At 40.5% G+C, this 15,515-nt stretch overlaps 1 protein-coding gene and 1 non-coding gene across 4 annotated transcripts in view; one reads left to right on the top strand and one right to left on the bottom strand.

The window, feature by feature from the left end:
- The window catches only part of Nr5a2 (nuclear receptor subfamily 5 group A member 2), a 131,315-nt gene that overhangs the window by 62,424 nt on the left and 53,376 nt on the right, over positions 1–15,515 (top strand). For all 3 annotated transcript variants that reach the window (XM_047521789.1, XM_047521788.1, XM_047521787.1), the window contains one exon: positions 12,407–12,526. In XM_047521789.1, the coding sequence (XP_047377745.1) occupies positions 12,407–12,526 (120 nt within the window). The remainder of the gene's footprint in view (positions 1–12,406; positions 12,527–15,515) is intronic.
- On the bottom strand, positions 14,877–14,949 carry Trnag-ccc (transfer RNA glycine (anticodon CCC)). Its single transcript has one exon. It is a non-coding gene; the product is annotated as a tRNA-Gly (tRNA).

The raw sequence follows: 15,515 nt of genomic DNA, 5'->3' as shown, positions 1-15,515 counted from the left end.
AATGTGGTTTGTGGTGGAGTCTAATTTGTACTACCGGGCAAAGGTCACAAAGAGGAGCTCGTTAATGTACTCACTCTGGGATGAGATCAATCTCCATACTTCACCATATTGATCTGAGAGCTCATTGGCACATCCCTCCTTGAACTACTCAGCTCATGTGTGAATGGAGATGGATCTCTTTCTGAGCCTGAGCATTCCACCAGGGGCGGATGTTTCTTTTCTTGTTTTCTTTTTCTTTTTCTTTCCTTCTTTTGGTACTGAAGATCAAACCCCAGGGCAATCTGCCACTGAGCCACATTCTCAGCCTTTTAAACTTTTACTTTTTTCTCTGTCTTTTTATTTCCTTTTAATTTTTTGAGACAGGGCCTCAGTAAGTTCCTGAGGACCACAATGAATTGCTGAGGCTGACCTCAAACTTGTGACGCTCCTGCCTCAGCTTCAGGAGTCTCTGGGATTATAGGCATGTGCCACCACACCCAGCCACAGGGTAGATGTCTTGTCCTCACTAAGGTTCCTAGTGTTAGGATCTTGTACTTGTTTATCACTTAGAGAAAAGATTTTAGTAGACATAGTTTGCTTTTCTGCTATCGGCAGTGTTAGTTTTCTTCTGTAGTTTATATAAATCAAGTGTGTTTCCAAATAGAGATTAAATTAATCCAAATTCAGGCAGATGGCTTTAACGTGGAACATATTGATGTTACTAATGCAAAGTTCATATCTTCATTACAAAGTATCTACTCACTGCTCTCTTTAGGACCCAGCACAAACACACACACACACACACACACACACACACACTACACACCTTCTCCTTCGCCAGAGTTCACTGCCACTCCTATATAGACATGATTATCCAGTGGCAGAAACATTAAGGAGGTGGTGGCATGGTGAATCCAGCTAATAAGACTTTGTGCACTCTTCCCTTGAAGTAATGGACCATGTGAATTCTAGAAATGAGTCAGAAACAAGCCAACAAGCCAAACATTTTCCATTTTCTAAAAAAGGATGGATTCCAAATTCAAATTTGTCCAAGTACACTCTGAGTCCTCTAACTCTCAGATGTGGTTTCCAAGAGACACTTGGCTATCGGGAGGCAATGGCTGCAGTCCCCTTGGGATGTGTTTCCTCTTCACCCTTGAAGCCCTTTCACCCAAGCCCAGGGCTGCGCCCAGCAATGGAAGCCCTGCACTCTCTAGGCTTCTCCTGGGTTCATTTCCTTCACTTTACATTTCACCTGAAGAAAGAGTGTGAAACCCAAGGTGGAGGCAGGTTTGCCTAGATCGAAGTTTTGCAAAAAGGCAAAAGATCCCAGGATCACATTGAACTACTATTTGCCTAAATATTTTGAGAGAAGAACCTAGTCAATCATGTCACACCATGCAATTAATTTGTGGATTTTCAAAATTTTGAAGACAGTGTAACCTTTTGTTTCTAGACTGCTTCTCCATCCTGATTCTGTTGTACGCAGGAGAATCTCATTCCTTCCTCAGTTGGAGCACAAAACCCATCCATCTGGGGTGAAGGAAATACTAGTTTCCCATCCCGAGTCACCTTCACAGTTTTACCCCAAATAAGAAGAGTATCTCTATCAAGATTTTATTTCCAAATAATCCCAAGTTCTATTATTTGATATCTATGGATTTGTATTTTGTAGTCTGACAGAGGACCCTCTTTTTTCCCAAATGGCAAATTTCCTTATATTCGAAATAGATTAAATTACCATTAATGCAATTCTTTGTAGGAAAGAAATCCGGACAGCATTGTATTAGCTTTCTGTTTCTGTGACAAAATAAATGAGTTCATCAACTTCAAAGGAGGAAAGATTTGTTTGGCCCAGTCGCTGTGGGGCCTGTGATGAGGCAGTACCACGTGGCCACAGGAGTGTGTGTCACTCGTGGTGGCCAGGAAGCAAAGCAACCCTTGAAGATTCCACCACCTGCCTGTAGTGCCATCAGCTGGGAACCAATCCTTCAACACATGAGCCTTTGAGGGAGACTTATGATCTCAACCATAACAATTATATTTAAAAATTGAAAAAAAAAATACAAAGATTGCTCTTTATTCCTAAATCCAAATGACAGAATAAAGAATTCTGGGCTAGGATTCAGAACACCTGGATTCCCATCCACAGGCTACCCACCCCAAGTATCCTCTTCTGTGAAATGAAGTCGTTGCACTAAAAGTAGCTACTAGAGCGTTTCAGCAATGAGCAAACAAATACTGATTAAGCACCTCCTGTGAACTAGGGGTTGATTCAGCATGTAGAAATATAGGGGTGGGGTCTTCCTCCATCCAGGTAATGAGAAGGGAGGCCATTCACAGTGCCAGAGAGAAACAGGATGTTTGCTAAGAACTATTAGTATTAACACACAGTGTTTTAAGCACTGGGATGAAATTTCTTAATGTATGCTATTGAGAAACTTCACAATGCAAAAATCGTTTGGTTTACCTGGAAATAAACTTTCTGCACTTTGAGGCCAGCTTTTGATTCCTTGGGCTCTGCTCAGTTGCCACCACTTTCTGTGAGTCCATTTCTCTGGATCTCTGAAGGCAGAGACTGACCTATACTTAGCACTGTGACCTGATGGGGTGGGGGTAGGGGAGCAGTTCAACTATGTGAAAGAACAAGTCCTCATGTGTATCCCAAGGGAACCTGGCAGAGGAATCCTCCCAGGAGCCTTTGTACCCAGAGAATTCCCATCACTACATAGTCCTTGGGGACCTCTCCTTTACTTCTGACCTAATTTTAGTTGTATTTTTGGTGAGCGATACTTAGGCCACTGGGGTTTTTTCCTCCTTTCTTTGGCCAACTGCCTGATTGAAACAGTCAGCCAAAAAGGACCCAAGGACATTTTAGCCTCTAAACACTTTTTTTTTTTTAAGGCTTTGAAATGCAGTCTATGAAGGAAGAAGTTGTGTCGAGTGAATCAAAGTACATAGAACATGCGCTGTAGAATATTACCCAGCTGTCCCTGCTTCTCCACCCTGCCATCCCAAAATACGCTCACCCCATTATCCCAATTGCATATCCATCTCACGGATAGAGTACAACCAGAACCTTCCTTAACTTAGGACTTCAGATGTCCCAATGAAGGGCCTGCTCCCCACCTGGAATTCTCGTGTGGCTGGTGGTATCTTTACCATTAAGGCTGTGTCTGGAAAATGAGAATTATAAGCCCAACTTCATTCCCCTTATTATAAAATCATCACCATCTTCGCAAATGCTCTCTTGACATTCCCAAGCAAACCAGCGTAAAATGGGCCATGCTTAGAAGGAATTCATTCGCCTTCCTTACTTGAATATTATCTGCCAGGTCAGACACGTGAGAACATTACTTTAATTACACATTGGAGATTTCTAAATGGGAGGACAGGAAACAGGTAGTCCTCATAAATGAAACAATACCCAGCAAGAGAAAGCACTGGAAAATATTTCACATTAATCAGCTTGAAAATATTTCTTTTCTAGTTCATCAATCTTTTCCGTTACCTGAGGTGTTTTCCTCTGTGCTCCACTCAGCCCGTGTTGTATTTTGCCTTCTTAGTTCTTCAGATGGAGGCGTATCCTCCTTTTCTAGGGTGTGTGCTGTGTAGTAGGCACTGGGGTGGACAAGTGGACATTCCTCTCATTTGGTGAAAATCGAGGCCATGAGAGCATCTGAGGTCTGGCCCATTGGCACTCACTGCCCAAGGTCACATGATAAATGAGAATGCCCAGGCAGGAGCTGGGGACCTTGCACTCCACAGCCATGTCTCTCCCGGTGTTCAAAGGATGCTGCCATTAATGACATATACATTCTCTCCACTGATGGACTGTCTCACTTTATATCTGGAGTAATATAGACCGCCAGGAAGTTGTGTTCTAGGGCCCAACTCTCCTGCCTCCTCCTAACATTTGCCACGTGAAGGGCATCACAAGGAACTTTAGGGCCAAGCATCGCAGCTCCGCGAGGCTGTTGTTGGAGCCTAGAGTTCTGCATCACCTCAAGCCCTCCTTGAAAATCCCACTGACAGGTTTCTCAGGAGTCCTGTCCTCGGAGCAGTTGTTTTGCAAATGACTGCCTTGATTTTTATCTCATGTGTGCCACATAAATCACGTTAGTGGTAGGGCTCCAGTTACAGGAAACCGAATTGTAGCCCATTTCCAACAGCTGAAGCATGGCATGGGGTGCTTGGGACTGACCCTAGTCTTGTCTTTGATTTTTTTTTTTCCCTACCTTTCTTTTCCCTTTATGTCCATTTCCTTGTATATTTTGTTATTCATCTTATATTACACGTATGTATAGGCTGTTGTAAATTGATTTCAAATCTTTTTTTGTTTTTTGATGTATGTGTTCATTTTCTTCCCTTCTTTTGCTATGCTGGGATTGAACCCGGGGCCCCAGGCTGGTGAGGTATGTACTCCACCACTGAGCTGCCTACTCAGCCCTCATTTTCTAATTATTGGTTCCACAGAGTTTAAGACTTTGTATGTTACTTGGTACACTAATCAGCTGCCTAAGTGTGTCTGGTTTGTTCAAATCAATCATAAATTCCTTGAGGACATGGACCAGGTCATGCATTCATTCAAGCCTCCATTGAACCCAGTAGTAATATAATTATTGTTGGTGGTGATATCGATAATATGACAAGATAAATGACTACTGGGTTAACCATGCCCTTATACCAAAAAAAAAAAAAATCTTTATATCAGTCTCACAAAATCTGAGGCTGGGTTGACCATGAAGCTCATCAATATGATAATTTTATGGTTCTTTACTTCGCAAAATATTGTGATCTCATGGAATCACCCCTGTCCAGCTAACTGAAGCATCATGTCAGTGACAGGTCTTAGGGGGGAAGTGTAGACATAGCTAACCTTCAACAAATGGAAGAAGAGTCCTCCTTTGTTGCTGTCTCTTTTCATATACTCATGTTTTGACTCTCAAGCAATGGAATGTGATTGATTCCATTAGCCATAAGGAAAGTAGTCTCATTTCCTTTTACTGCCCACCATAGGCAGACTGTAAGAATTATATGTGGCTATATGTGGTAACTGAAGAGAAAGAAAATTCTACCAGGATAGCTGTTTGAAAATTCCTATTTGATCTCCCCAAATAGGATGAACTTATTGTTAGCTTATAATTTATTCATATTCCAGCAAGAGGCTTCTTAGAAATAAGGTTTTAGGACAAATATAAAAAGCTGGCTAAAATTTATCTTTAGGTTTGATAAATTCAGAATATGCAGTTATAATTCTATTTGAAAGAAAATGGCCAAATTATATACCCTAGTGATATATTTTTCTATATTTTCCATTTACTTTTCAGTCTTATCTCTAAGCTTCAAAGATGTCTTATGCATATATAATTATTACATATTTATGTAAATATACTCTTTGGCATTCACATATTTCTACATAAAGTAATATCACATTCACATCTGGATGAAAGTAGTTATACCATGTTTATGAACATTCTGAATAAGTAAAACTTCCCTTTGGAAGCACTGAATTTTGAACAAAATTTTAATAATTTTTGATGAATGGTCTCTTAACAAAATTACAAACATTCCCTGATATATATATATATTTTTTTTCTATTTTGTGGTGCTGGGAATAAAACCAAAGGCCTTGCATACACTAGGCAAGTATTCTACCACTGAACTACATCCCAGTCCTTCCCAACTTCTAACATGGAGGGTTTGATGAGTCTGCTGCTGAGGACCCTTCCCAGGCATGAATGCCCTTTATTGTACCCTGGGTGTCATAGTGGTTTTCTTAGGGGTCCTGTGGTCTAAGGTTCTAGCATCCTATACTGAGTGACTCTGCATTCAGCTGTTCAAGTAGAGGACTGGTCTGTTTCATTTTCTGTCTTCTCCTCCTACTGGTAGCTCTTACACATTTCCCAGCTGCTGCTCCTCCTTTACCAGAGAAGAAACTGCCTGGTAAAGTAGGGGTCATAATTAGTCCATAATAAGGCTTCATTGAAATATTGTGAATATAAAATCAGTTCATGTTTTTAAAGCTTTTATTCTTTCTTTTTTTTTTTTTTTTTTTTTGCGGTACTGGGGATCGAACTCAGGGCCTTGTGCTTGCAAGGCAAGCACTCTACCAGCTGAGCTAACACCCCAGCCCTATTCTTTCTTTCTTTATTATTATTTTTTAAATGTGTTGACATGATGTGCAGAGTCCTCTCTTCCTCTTAGGCTATAGAAAGCTGCCAAAGGTAAACCTTTCAGATAGTGCCTGAAAGCACTGTTTCCTAACAGCAGTAATAAGTCAGGAGAAAACTGCCAACAGAAAATGGGCAATGTTAACTCAAGAACTAGTATGTGATGGGATAGAAAGTTGATATGGGAAAGAAACTTCAACAGAAATCTTGTCTTTCTCACGACTTGGCAGACATAGAAAATGCTAATATTCATGTGGCACACCAGTGTAAACAGAGCAGATTGCCATGGTCAGAGGCAACTATCCTCAGCTTCTGTTCACCCCAGACCACCTAGACCACTCTTGGCTCAAGGATCAGCAGGACCACTGATAAATTATTCCCAGCATGCAATTGCTCTGGAGCTCTGGTTTGCTGGAGAACTTCAAAGGAAGTCTAGGGAATTTGGGAGAAGTTCATGTCTAGAGGAATAGCATGAGCAAAGTAGGTAATATTAGTAAGTGTGTATATATGATGGATCGGAACAAGAGGGAGGAGCATATTGACTATCTTTGTCCTAGATTTGGGGGAGACTATTGGTCTTGACCTAGATGAGTAAAAATCCCAAAGGAGTTGATGGGAATGGAAAAGAATAGGTAGATACCATGTAGTTAAAACCCCTGCTCCTGCTTCCGTGTCTGAAAGTTCAGATCCTTGGGGCAGGGAGCAGGGGGACTGGGGTGGGACAGACCCTTTGTGACTCTACAAGAAAAATAGGAAGGGGGCAGAATAGCTCAGAAAAATAGATAGGGTTTTGTATTGTGGAATAACAGCAACTTGGTTGGAAAGCACACTGGAATCACTTTCAGTTACTTTGGAACAGGGAAGAACTTCTGGTTATAAATCTATTGGGAATTGCAACAATTGACTAGGGAGTTTTACTGGCTGTTAGTTCTCTTGTACCGTATTGTTTTTAGTGCTTGTTTAATCATTGCTAATGTGAAATCATTTTTTTCTTGGACTTTGTAGCAGTTTATTATAGAGGTTTCAGATAATCATCAGTGTTCTTCATAAAAACAGTAAAGGAGTCAAGTAGTGGTGGGTCTGTCTTGCTCAAACTGGCTTCTCATGGAACATTGAGCTGCTTTTCTGCAGTACTAGGGCTTGAATTCACGGATGCTCTACCACGAAGTTGCACCCCAAGTCCCTTTTTTATTTTGAGGCAGGGTCTCACTAAGTTACTGAGGCTGGCTTCAAACTTGTGATCTTCCTGCTTTGGTCTGCTAAGTTGCTGAGATGACTGGCATGTACCACCGCACCCAGCTATTATTTTTGGGTTTGTTAAGTGAATTTGGATTTCTTTGTTTGTTTTCTCTCTCTCTGTTTCTGAATATACCCCCACCAATGTAATCATTATCACAAAAAGAAACAGTGATCCATCTCCAGAGATTTTTTTTTGTTCTTCTTGCCAGAAAGAAAAATATAATTGACTACCTGGACTTCATCTGTAGTGATTCTGAAGAATCTTCAAATCATTTTCTGTTTATTCGTTTGTGGTTTTGTTTGGTTTTAATTATACTTTGATCCAAGAGCAGGAGCCATTGAGGGTGGGAAACCCCTGAGAGGAAAAGAAGTTTAAGTGATTCTGCAAGGCAAAGGCCTATTATCACGCCCTCCTCTGACCCCCCGGCCCCTGGAAGTCTCCCCAGGAAAGGGACCAGGGTAAAATGCTCGTGAGTTTCTTGTGCCCAGTGGGGTACTCGCACCTGTCTCCTTGAAGGTAGAGATCATATTTTAGTCACCTGTTTCCCCCACGTTTCTAACGCAGGATTTGATACCCCTCATTGAACAAGAAATGGGTTGATGGCCCCTTTAACTATCAGTCCATTTCAGCAGAATGTTTTCCTAAAAATATCTTTGTCTAAGCTTAATTGCAATGATTCATGATGTCAGTTTTCTAAAAGCTTTGCAAGAGGGAAAGTGAAATAGCTGAGTCTCTGGACTGTTCAACATGGAAGGAGGGAGCAATAGAGAGGTTTTGATAAGTTGAATGTGAGACTGAGAAAGATCCACACATTTTTCTTCTCATAATTGTTTGCTAAATCCACTCTTGGTATGAGAAAGTACATATTTCTAATGATTAACGTCCTGGGTTGTGGGAAGTTGTGCTTGATAACAATATGAGACTTGTATTCCTTATGCTCTGGTCTATAATACCAATATAAATAGTTTCTCTGATAAATAACTAGGTTCCTGAGATAAGTCCTTCCTTTTATTACAGCCAATAACCCAGGATTATATGAGGTAGTATTGCAAACTACTAGTGAGAGGTTTTGATATATAATGGGATTTGTACCCCATTGGTCCCCGTCCTGGGTTCCCCAAATGCCGCCCCAAATTGCTCATTGACAATATTAGTATCCAAAGAATTTATCTAAAAGGAGTAAATTATTTTCCCTCCTCTTCTGACTGTAATACCTTAAAAATCTGATTTCTAAAGAAAAAATACCTTCAAAATTGCCAACACTTCTTATCTAGAGAGAGGGAGCAAGCCCATTGTATTTACCCTGTCCTTTTATTCATAGCACTGCATAAAAACCAAGTCATCCACAGCCCTGCAAAGTTGCCCACTCACCAATTTCAAGATAACATAAAATATCACATAATCAATTATGGAAAATAATGAAATGGAATGTTGGCATGGAAAACCTCCTCGGAGAGTATTCAAACAAGGAATCAATTGCTCAAGAGGGGTGTCGAAATTACAATCAGTCAAGAAGTCTTTACCAAGGGCCAGCTGTGGGTGTGGATCTGCAGGGCACGTGTGCAAAGGGTCAAAAGCAAGTTGCTGGTTCGTTCACGGCCATGCACGCATTATGATTCCACAAACACCAAGAGAGACGCTCGTTTATATTGTGGACTGTGATAGACAGGGGAAAAGCCAACAATGGCAAAGGTGGAAGCGATCCAGTCATTTGTTCCATCATTTAGCAAGCATGTATTAAGTGCCGCTTTTATCGCCATGCACCATGGAAGGCACTTTTTGATCTGCAGCTTCAGGGGAGGCAGACAGATAAACAATTGCAGTACTTTGTGAAAACAGAGAAATTATAGGAGAATATATAGGGAGAAATAATGACATAAACAGCACAGCACATAAAACCAAAAAAATGAAGTACTAATCATGGGAAGGAGATGGATTCAATTTCCTCCATTCTGGCAATTTCCAAAGAGCAGAGCAACTGGGAAAATGCAGATTTGCAGTGTACCCTCACATTCTAAAAGTTTGGAAAGCTAGATTCTTGTCATTTTTAACATTGATTGTGGAGCTTTGTTACCCTATTTCTGTCATGTTACATATGAAAGATGGGGGAGGCACATCAAACATAAACAAAACAAAGAGGAAGACTCCTTGATGAGATAACTCCAAAAAAATAGGCTTCTCAATGTTCGCTTACCTTTTCTCTTTCTGTACATGGCCCTCAGAGTCTCCTATCTCTTTCATTTTTCTGTCTACAGTATTTTGATAATAAATTTTCCTGCTGTCTTTAAGCTAGAATCCCCTTTATGCGTCCATAAATGGACATTGGCGTCTATGTTCCCTCCCCATTCTGTGCAACATTAACATGTGTAGTTATTGTTTCTGGAGAGATAATCTCAAAAGTGCAATATTTCGTGCTTCCCTAAAAAGAGTGCTTAATAAATAATGAAAGCTTCATATCACAGGAGGGGGAAATGAGCAGAACCAAATTGCCATCATAGACTGATAAATTCCAGATAAGATGCTGATAATGATGAGAATATAATAAAATTCAGAGAAGCAAAGTGCACTTTGTTTTGAACTCACCCTTTCACATCTGAGAGACAGTTCCAGGAATTTGCTTTGGGTGTGATGACATGTGTGTTGCTAGGACACTACTGGGTGGCTCCTTGGGTCTGCCGTTGGCAGAGAAAACCTAGGTAGATCCACGTAAGCTGCTGCTGCCCAGAGCCTGATCTGAACAGCCCACAGCGCTCTGAAGACCTTCCTCTTCAGAAGGACATGAACTTGCACTGTTAGCAAAACCACCCACCAGGGTTTGGGTGACATCCTCCCCCACAGGAGGAATCACACAAAGGCAGGAACTGTATTTGCCTTGTTCACTGTTTTATCCCAGGGCCTGGTCCTTAGCTGCACCATAAGTGGCTCTCAAAACAATCGCCTCTTGGTGAATGAGTGAGTGAAATTCTTTGGGTCAGAGCAGACTGGTTTGAAATGATCCTGAGGGAGTTGTGCCTGGGGGTGGATGTGTTTGCTTATCACAGAACTTGATGATAGCTCCAGTTATGCAATTGCTTCTTTCTAAGCAGAACCATGTGGCCTTCCAGCGGGGCCCCTTTGTTGGTTTTTCATTTATGTATTGCTGTAGACTTTCACAGAGGGCTCTCCAACCATTGTCTCCTCTTCTCATCCCAAGACCCACTTTATACATTTTTAACCAGGAAAACAAGGCTTGGGCAAGCCCTCACAGCTGGAATATGTAGAGCTCTGGCCTCAGGCTTCGGTGTTATCCTCAAGTGTTCACTGTGTCCTGGTCCTAAGGAAGCAGAGTTCACCAGGAGGTCTAATCACGGCTAATGTATCAGTGGCAACTCTCTGAAGTCCCATTGGATGGCTACTTAAAATGAATTTGTTAATGGGAATTAGATTAATTTGGTTTAGAAAATTCTCAGACCTCTTGATGTAATTTGGAACAAGTGTATAATTTGAGCAGGAGAAAGAAAATTCTTCAGGCTTGCCCCTGAGGTCTTTCCAAGACACCATTTTCACATCTGAATGTTAAATGTAAAGATACCAGTTCTAACTTCAAGGGTATGTTTTCTGAGTCGAATCTAAGATAACGCAGAAAAACTCTTTAAAAAATTATACCACATGTAAGTGTCAAACTTGGTGTTTTTTGTTTGTGCTTTTTGGTACAGGGGAGTAAACCCAGGGACACTTTACAACTGATCTACATCCCCAGCCACTTTTACTTTCTTATTTTGAGACAGGGTCTCTCTACACAGCTAAGAGCCTCATTAAATCACTGAGGTTGGCCTTTAATTTGTGATCCTCCTCCTTCAGCCTACCAAGTCACTGGGATTACAGATGTGTACCACCATGTCTGGCTTTTATAAATGCATGGTAAATATTCAAACGTGGACACTAGATTTGGGTACACCAAGGTTTTTGGCTGGTATATATTACAACAGGAAGAGTGAACTTTACAAATAGCCATGGAAATGGATTCATATGCTCCCCATATTGAGACATGTATGTGGAGTATACATGATATAGATGTGTTATTGTAAATGAAGACAGGCTCCCTGGAGGGCAAGACAGAGCATGCATAAAATGCCCATTATGAGCCAGCATTTTGGAAGAGGGGGTACCAGAGATTGAACTCAGGGGCACTTGACCACTGAGCCACATCCCCAGCCCTATTTTGTATTTCACTGAGTTGCTTAGCGCCTCGCCGAGGCTTGGTTTGAACTCACAATCCTCCGGTACCTCCCAAAACTGCTGAGATTACAGGTGAGTGCCATCAAGCCCAGCCTGAGCCAGCATTTTTAATCTTCATAGTGATCCAAAGAAAGGAGAGAGTAGTTCTTGGCCTGTTTTTTGGATAAGGAAACAAGTTTAGAGAGTTGGTGAGGAAATCATCTAAATCATAAAAGCAGATGCAGGTTACCACCAAGAACAGGCTTGTGATTATTCTCTCACGATGAATTCTAGCACGATGAGGACTTTCAACGAGTGTTGGCGGGAAACAGTGGCAGTGTGCCGCTATCTGCCGAAGCCAGTGTGCTGTCATCTTAATTTTCTTCTCTATAAGTCATCTCAGTTTGACAGCTTGCTAATATTTATATGTGATTTCCAGCTCAGTGTCATGTATTAACCTTTAGATACGGCCATCTGAGGTCATCTCATGGGGTATATGAGGACAGTCCCAGGCACCTGTTCCCCCCACAGCCAACTCTACTAGCTCTATTAATGCTAACTAGACCAACCTAATGGAGTGCCTTTTCCTAGCAGCTCATTGGTTACAAATACTTAGCATAAGTATTTATATTTCCCATGAATTGTTTGTCTAAATGAAAATATGAATTTTTCAAGAGAAGTGATGTAAATTCTGAGCATCAGTACCTTAGTGACTGTTGGTGGAGATTTCTTTGCTTACATTTCTTCTCTTATGTGAAAAATTATGCAAAAACAAAAAGGTAGTAAATAACTGCCTGCCCCTTTTTTTCTATTACAGGTTGATGACCAAATGAAACTGCTTCAGAATTGCTGGAGTGAGCTCTTAATCCTCGACCACATTTACCGACAAGTGGTACATGGGAAGGAAGGATCCATCTTCCTGGTTACTGGGCAACAAGTGAGTGTAGAGACCAAAAAAATAAAAATAAAAATAAAGTGCATCTTTTTATTAAGCATGTTCAGAATGGCAGGAATTTAACTAGGTCAGAAGCACTCTTGTGTTTTGAAAGGGAGACATTGGCTGCCAATAATTTAGAAAAGATGACTTGGTGCACTCAGTTCCTGCTCTGATGATTACAGATAAACTTGTAAAAGCAAGCATAATCATAAGCATTCTGCTGCTTCCAGTCTGCAGGGATGGAAAGTTCTGCTTCCAGGGGTCAGAACAATTGCTCAATCAAACTCGGCGATTAGTACTGGGGTTTTTTCCTCAAGCTTCTACATTAACCTACCACACTTATTTGTTAGCTATTTAAAAACCTTATAAATGGTAGAATCCTAACCTTTGGTGGAAGAGATTGATTCAAGCGTCACATATAGTTGAAATAGTTGATACAAAGCAAACATGTGAAAGGAGCAGGAGTTCCAGCTTTCAGGAGCCAGATTTTCAAGAACAATAGAAAGGAAAGCATAACCATTGAGCTTTTCCCCATTCCAAATTGCTATTTGTTTAAGCAAGAAAGAAATAGGTGTGTGTCGTTGGACACACCTATAATCCCTGCTACTCAGAAGGCTGAGGCAGGAGAATTTCAGGGTCTAGGCTAGCCTGAGCAAATTTTGAGACCCTGTCTCAAAATAAATAAAACAAATAAATAGAAAGACTGGTGTCCTGTGGTGTCGGTGCATAAGGCCTAGGTTCCATCCTCAGTATCACAAATAAAAGAAAAAGGAAGAATATTTATTGAACATCCTACTTGGTGCTAGTTACTATTTTGAAACTTTGACATGATTCCTCTCCTTGTGGAACTTAATGCTATAGCAGGGAGAAGCTAGCAATTAACAATAAATAATCCCGATAAGCAAACTGGGAATGTTAGAGGTGAAAGTGTTATTGAAAAAAGATTAAAAAAAAAAAGGAAGAAGAAAAAGAAGAAACCAGTAGGTGAGGTGGAATGAGTATGACGCATCCGATGTTAAACAGACTGATTGTTTCATCCTTATTGAGAAGGTGACATTTGAGCAAACACTTGAAGGAAAAGAGAGGGACTTGTAGATATCTGGGAAAAGAGGAACCTCCTTAGTGGACTTAATTCCAATTTGATAGGATTTGGGCAAGTCCCTGCAGCTTCTTATCTTCCACCTTGCAACTGATGAATTAATAAAATAAGCACACGGAACCCTGATTCCTCCAGGCCGTTGGTATACCTGTGCAGGACGGCACTGCTCCATTCAGCCATGGTGACCAATACTCAGGCACCGTGATCTTTTACATCCCCATAAATGTTTATGTGCTGTGAAACCACAGCAGTGCATATTTGAAAACGAAAGGCTGTCTCCACACCATTTGCTGTATTATTAATAAATCACATTTTCCCAATCAAATTAAAAGCATGCACTACTTCAGTTTACACCAATTGGATCAATTCAACCATCTCCACAGCTATCAGGTCCCCACTTTCTGTGCCTCTTATGAGAAAAGATTTCCAGAGAAGAAAATGCTTTGACTCCCTGTGCTTTTGAATTTTTTTGTTTAGCACTTTTCTCCCGTGATCCAACTCTTGGAAGGAAACGTACCCATTTTCAGAGTCTAATCACAGGGTGTGCCTCCCACCTTCTGCCCAACTAGGAGTGCATTAGAAGGGCAAGACTCGGCTCACAAATGTAATTCGATTTCAATTCCTTCAGCATTTCAAGAAATGAAATGGGTTTGTGCTATTCCATTCCTGCTCTTTAGAAATATTCCTTATTTCACATTTCATTCTGCCTTAAGTGCTGCCCCTGGTAAAGGTAATTACCATTTAAAAAGGAGAGAAAGTACATGTCTTGCCTCTCTGATTTTCAACACCCAGAAAAATCAAGGGATAAATAAAATCATAGTCTATAGTCTGTTATTGCTGCCCTGTATGTCAAAACAGATCTGGAAGAGGGACTCCCTGGCTGGAAAACAGTCTTCCTACACCTTTCCTGCAGCCCAGATCCTTCCCGCTCCCCTGTTTGAATGCATGTCAGAGTCTGTCAAAGTTCCTTCCTGTGCTTTTCCCTCCAGTCTAAGTGAATAGCCCAGTGAGAGTTCATTATAATCACACAGTCTCACTTAGGACAGTTACAGAGAAAATCTTCTATCATGGAATAGACTGGAAAAGGCATTTAAAACATTTCTGGAATTCCTGCAATGTATAGAAGAAAGCAAAAGTGCTACACAGGAAGACTTTTCCAGAGCACATGACCTTAGTAACAGAATGAAAAGGATGCTTGATTCTTTTTTTTTTTTTTTTTTTTTTTTTTTTTTTTTTTTTTTTTTTTTTTTTTGGTGGTGCTGGGGATTGAACCCAGGACTTTGTGCTTGGGAGGCAAGCACTCTACCAACTGAGCTATATCCCCAGCCCCTGAAATTTTTATTTATTTTTTTCAGTGCTAAGGATGGAACCCAGGGCCTTACACATGATAAACTTACACTCTACCACTGAGCTACATCCTTAGTTCCAAGAAAGATATTTGAATTCAGGGTGACAAACACATATTTATTTTATATCCCCAACCATTCCTACTATAATTACAAATATGTTAAGTACATGATAAATATGAACTAATTTCAAAAGACTGATTTGGTGGATAGAAAGGAAGAAAAAAAATGGGCTTTCACAGAATATGAGGCATCTGAACTTTCTCTGAAATACTAAGAATAATAGCTTCTCATGGAAGCCATTGATGGTTAAATATTCAGAAACCACAAAATATGTAGACTTTTGTATTAACTTTATTTGTATATCTTAATGAAATAAAGATTTTCAACTTGATAGTAAAAAAAAAAAAAAAAAAAAAGCTAATTTCACTAAATCAAGACTATCCTGTCTCTCTAAACTGAATGCTTAAGAAAATTAACTAGGGCTCAAGACCCAGAATAGTCCCTCCTCGCATTTGCTACAGTTCACTTGTCCCCTGTCTCC

This window comes from Sciurus carolinensis, chromosome 12 (assembly GCF_902686445.1).
Source record: "Sciurus carolinensis chromosome 12, mSciCar1.2, whole genome shotgun sequence".
Classification (NCBI taxonomy): Eukaryota; Metazoa; Chordata; class Mammalia; order Rodentia; family Sciuridae; genus Sciurus; species Sciurus carolinensis.
Note: the sequence above shows the minus strand (reverse complement) of the source record. Positions and strands in the feature narration are given on the sequence as shown.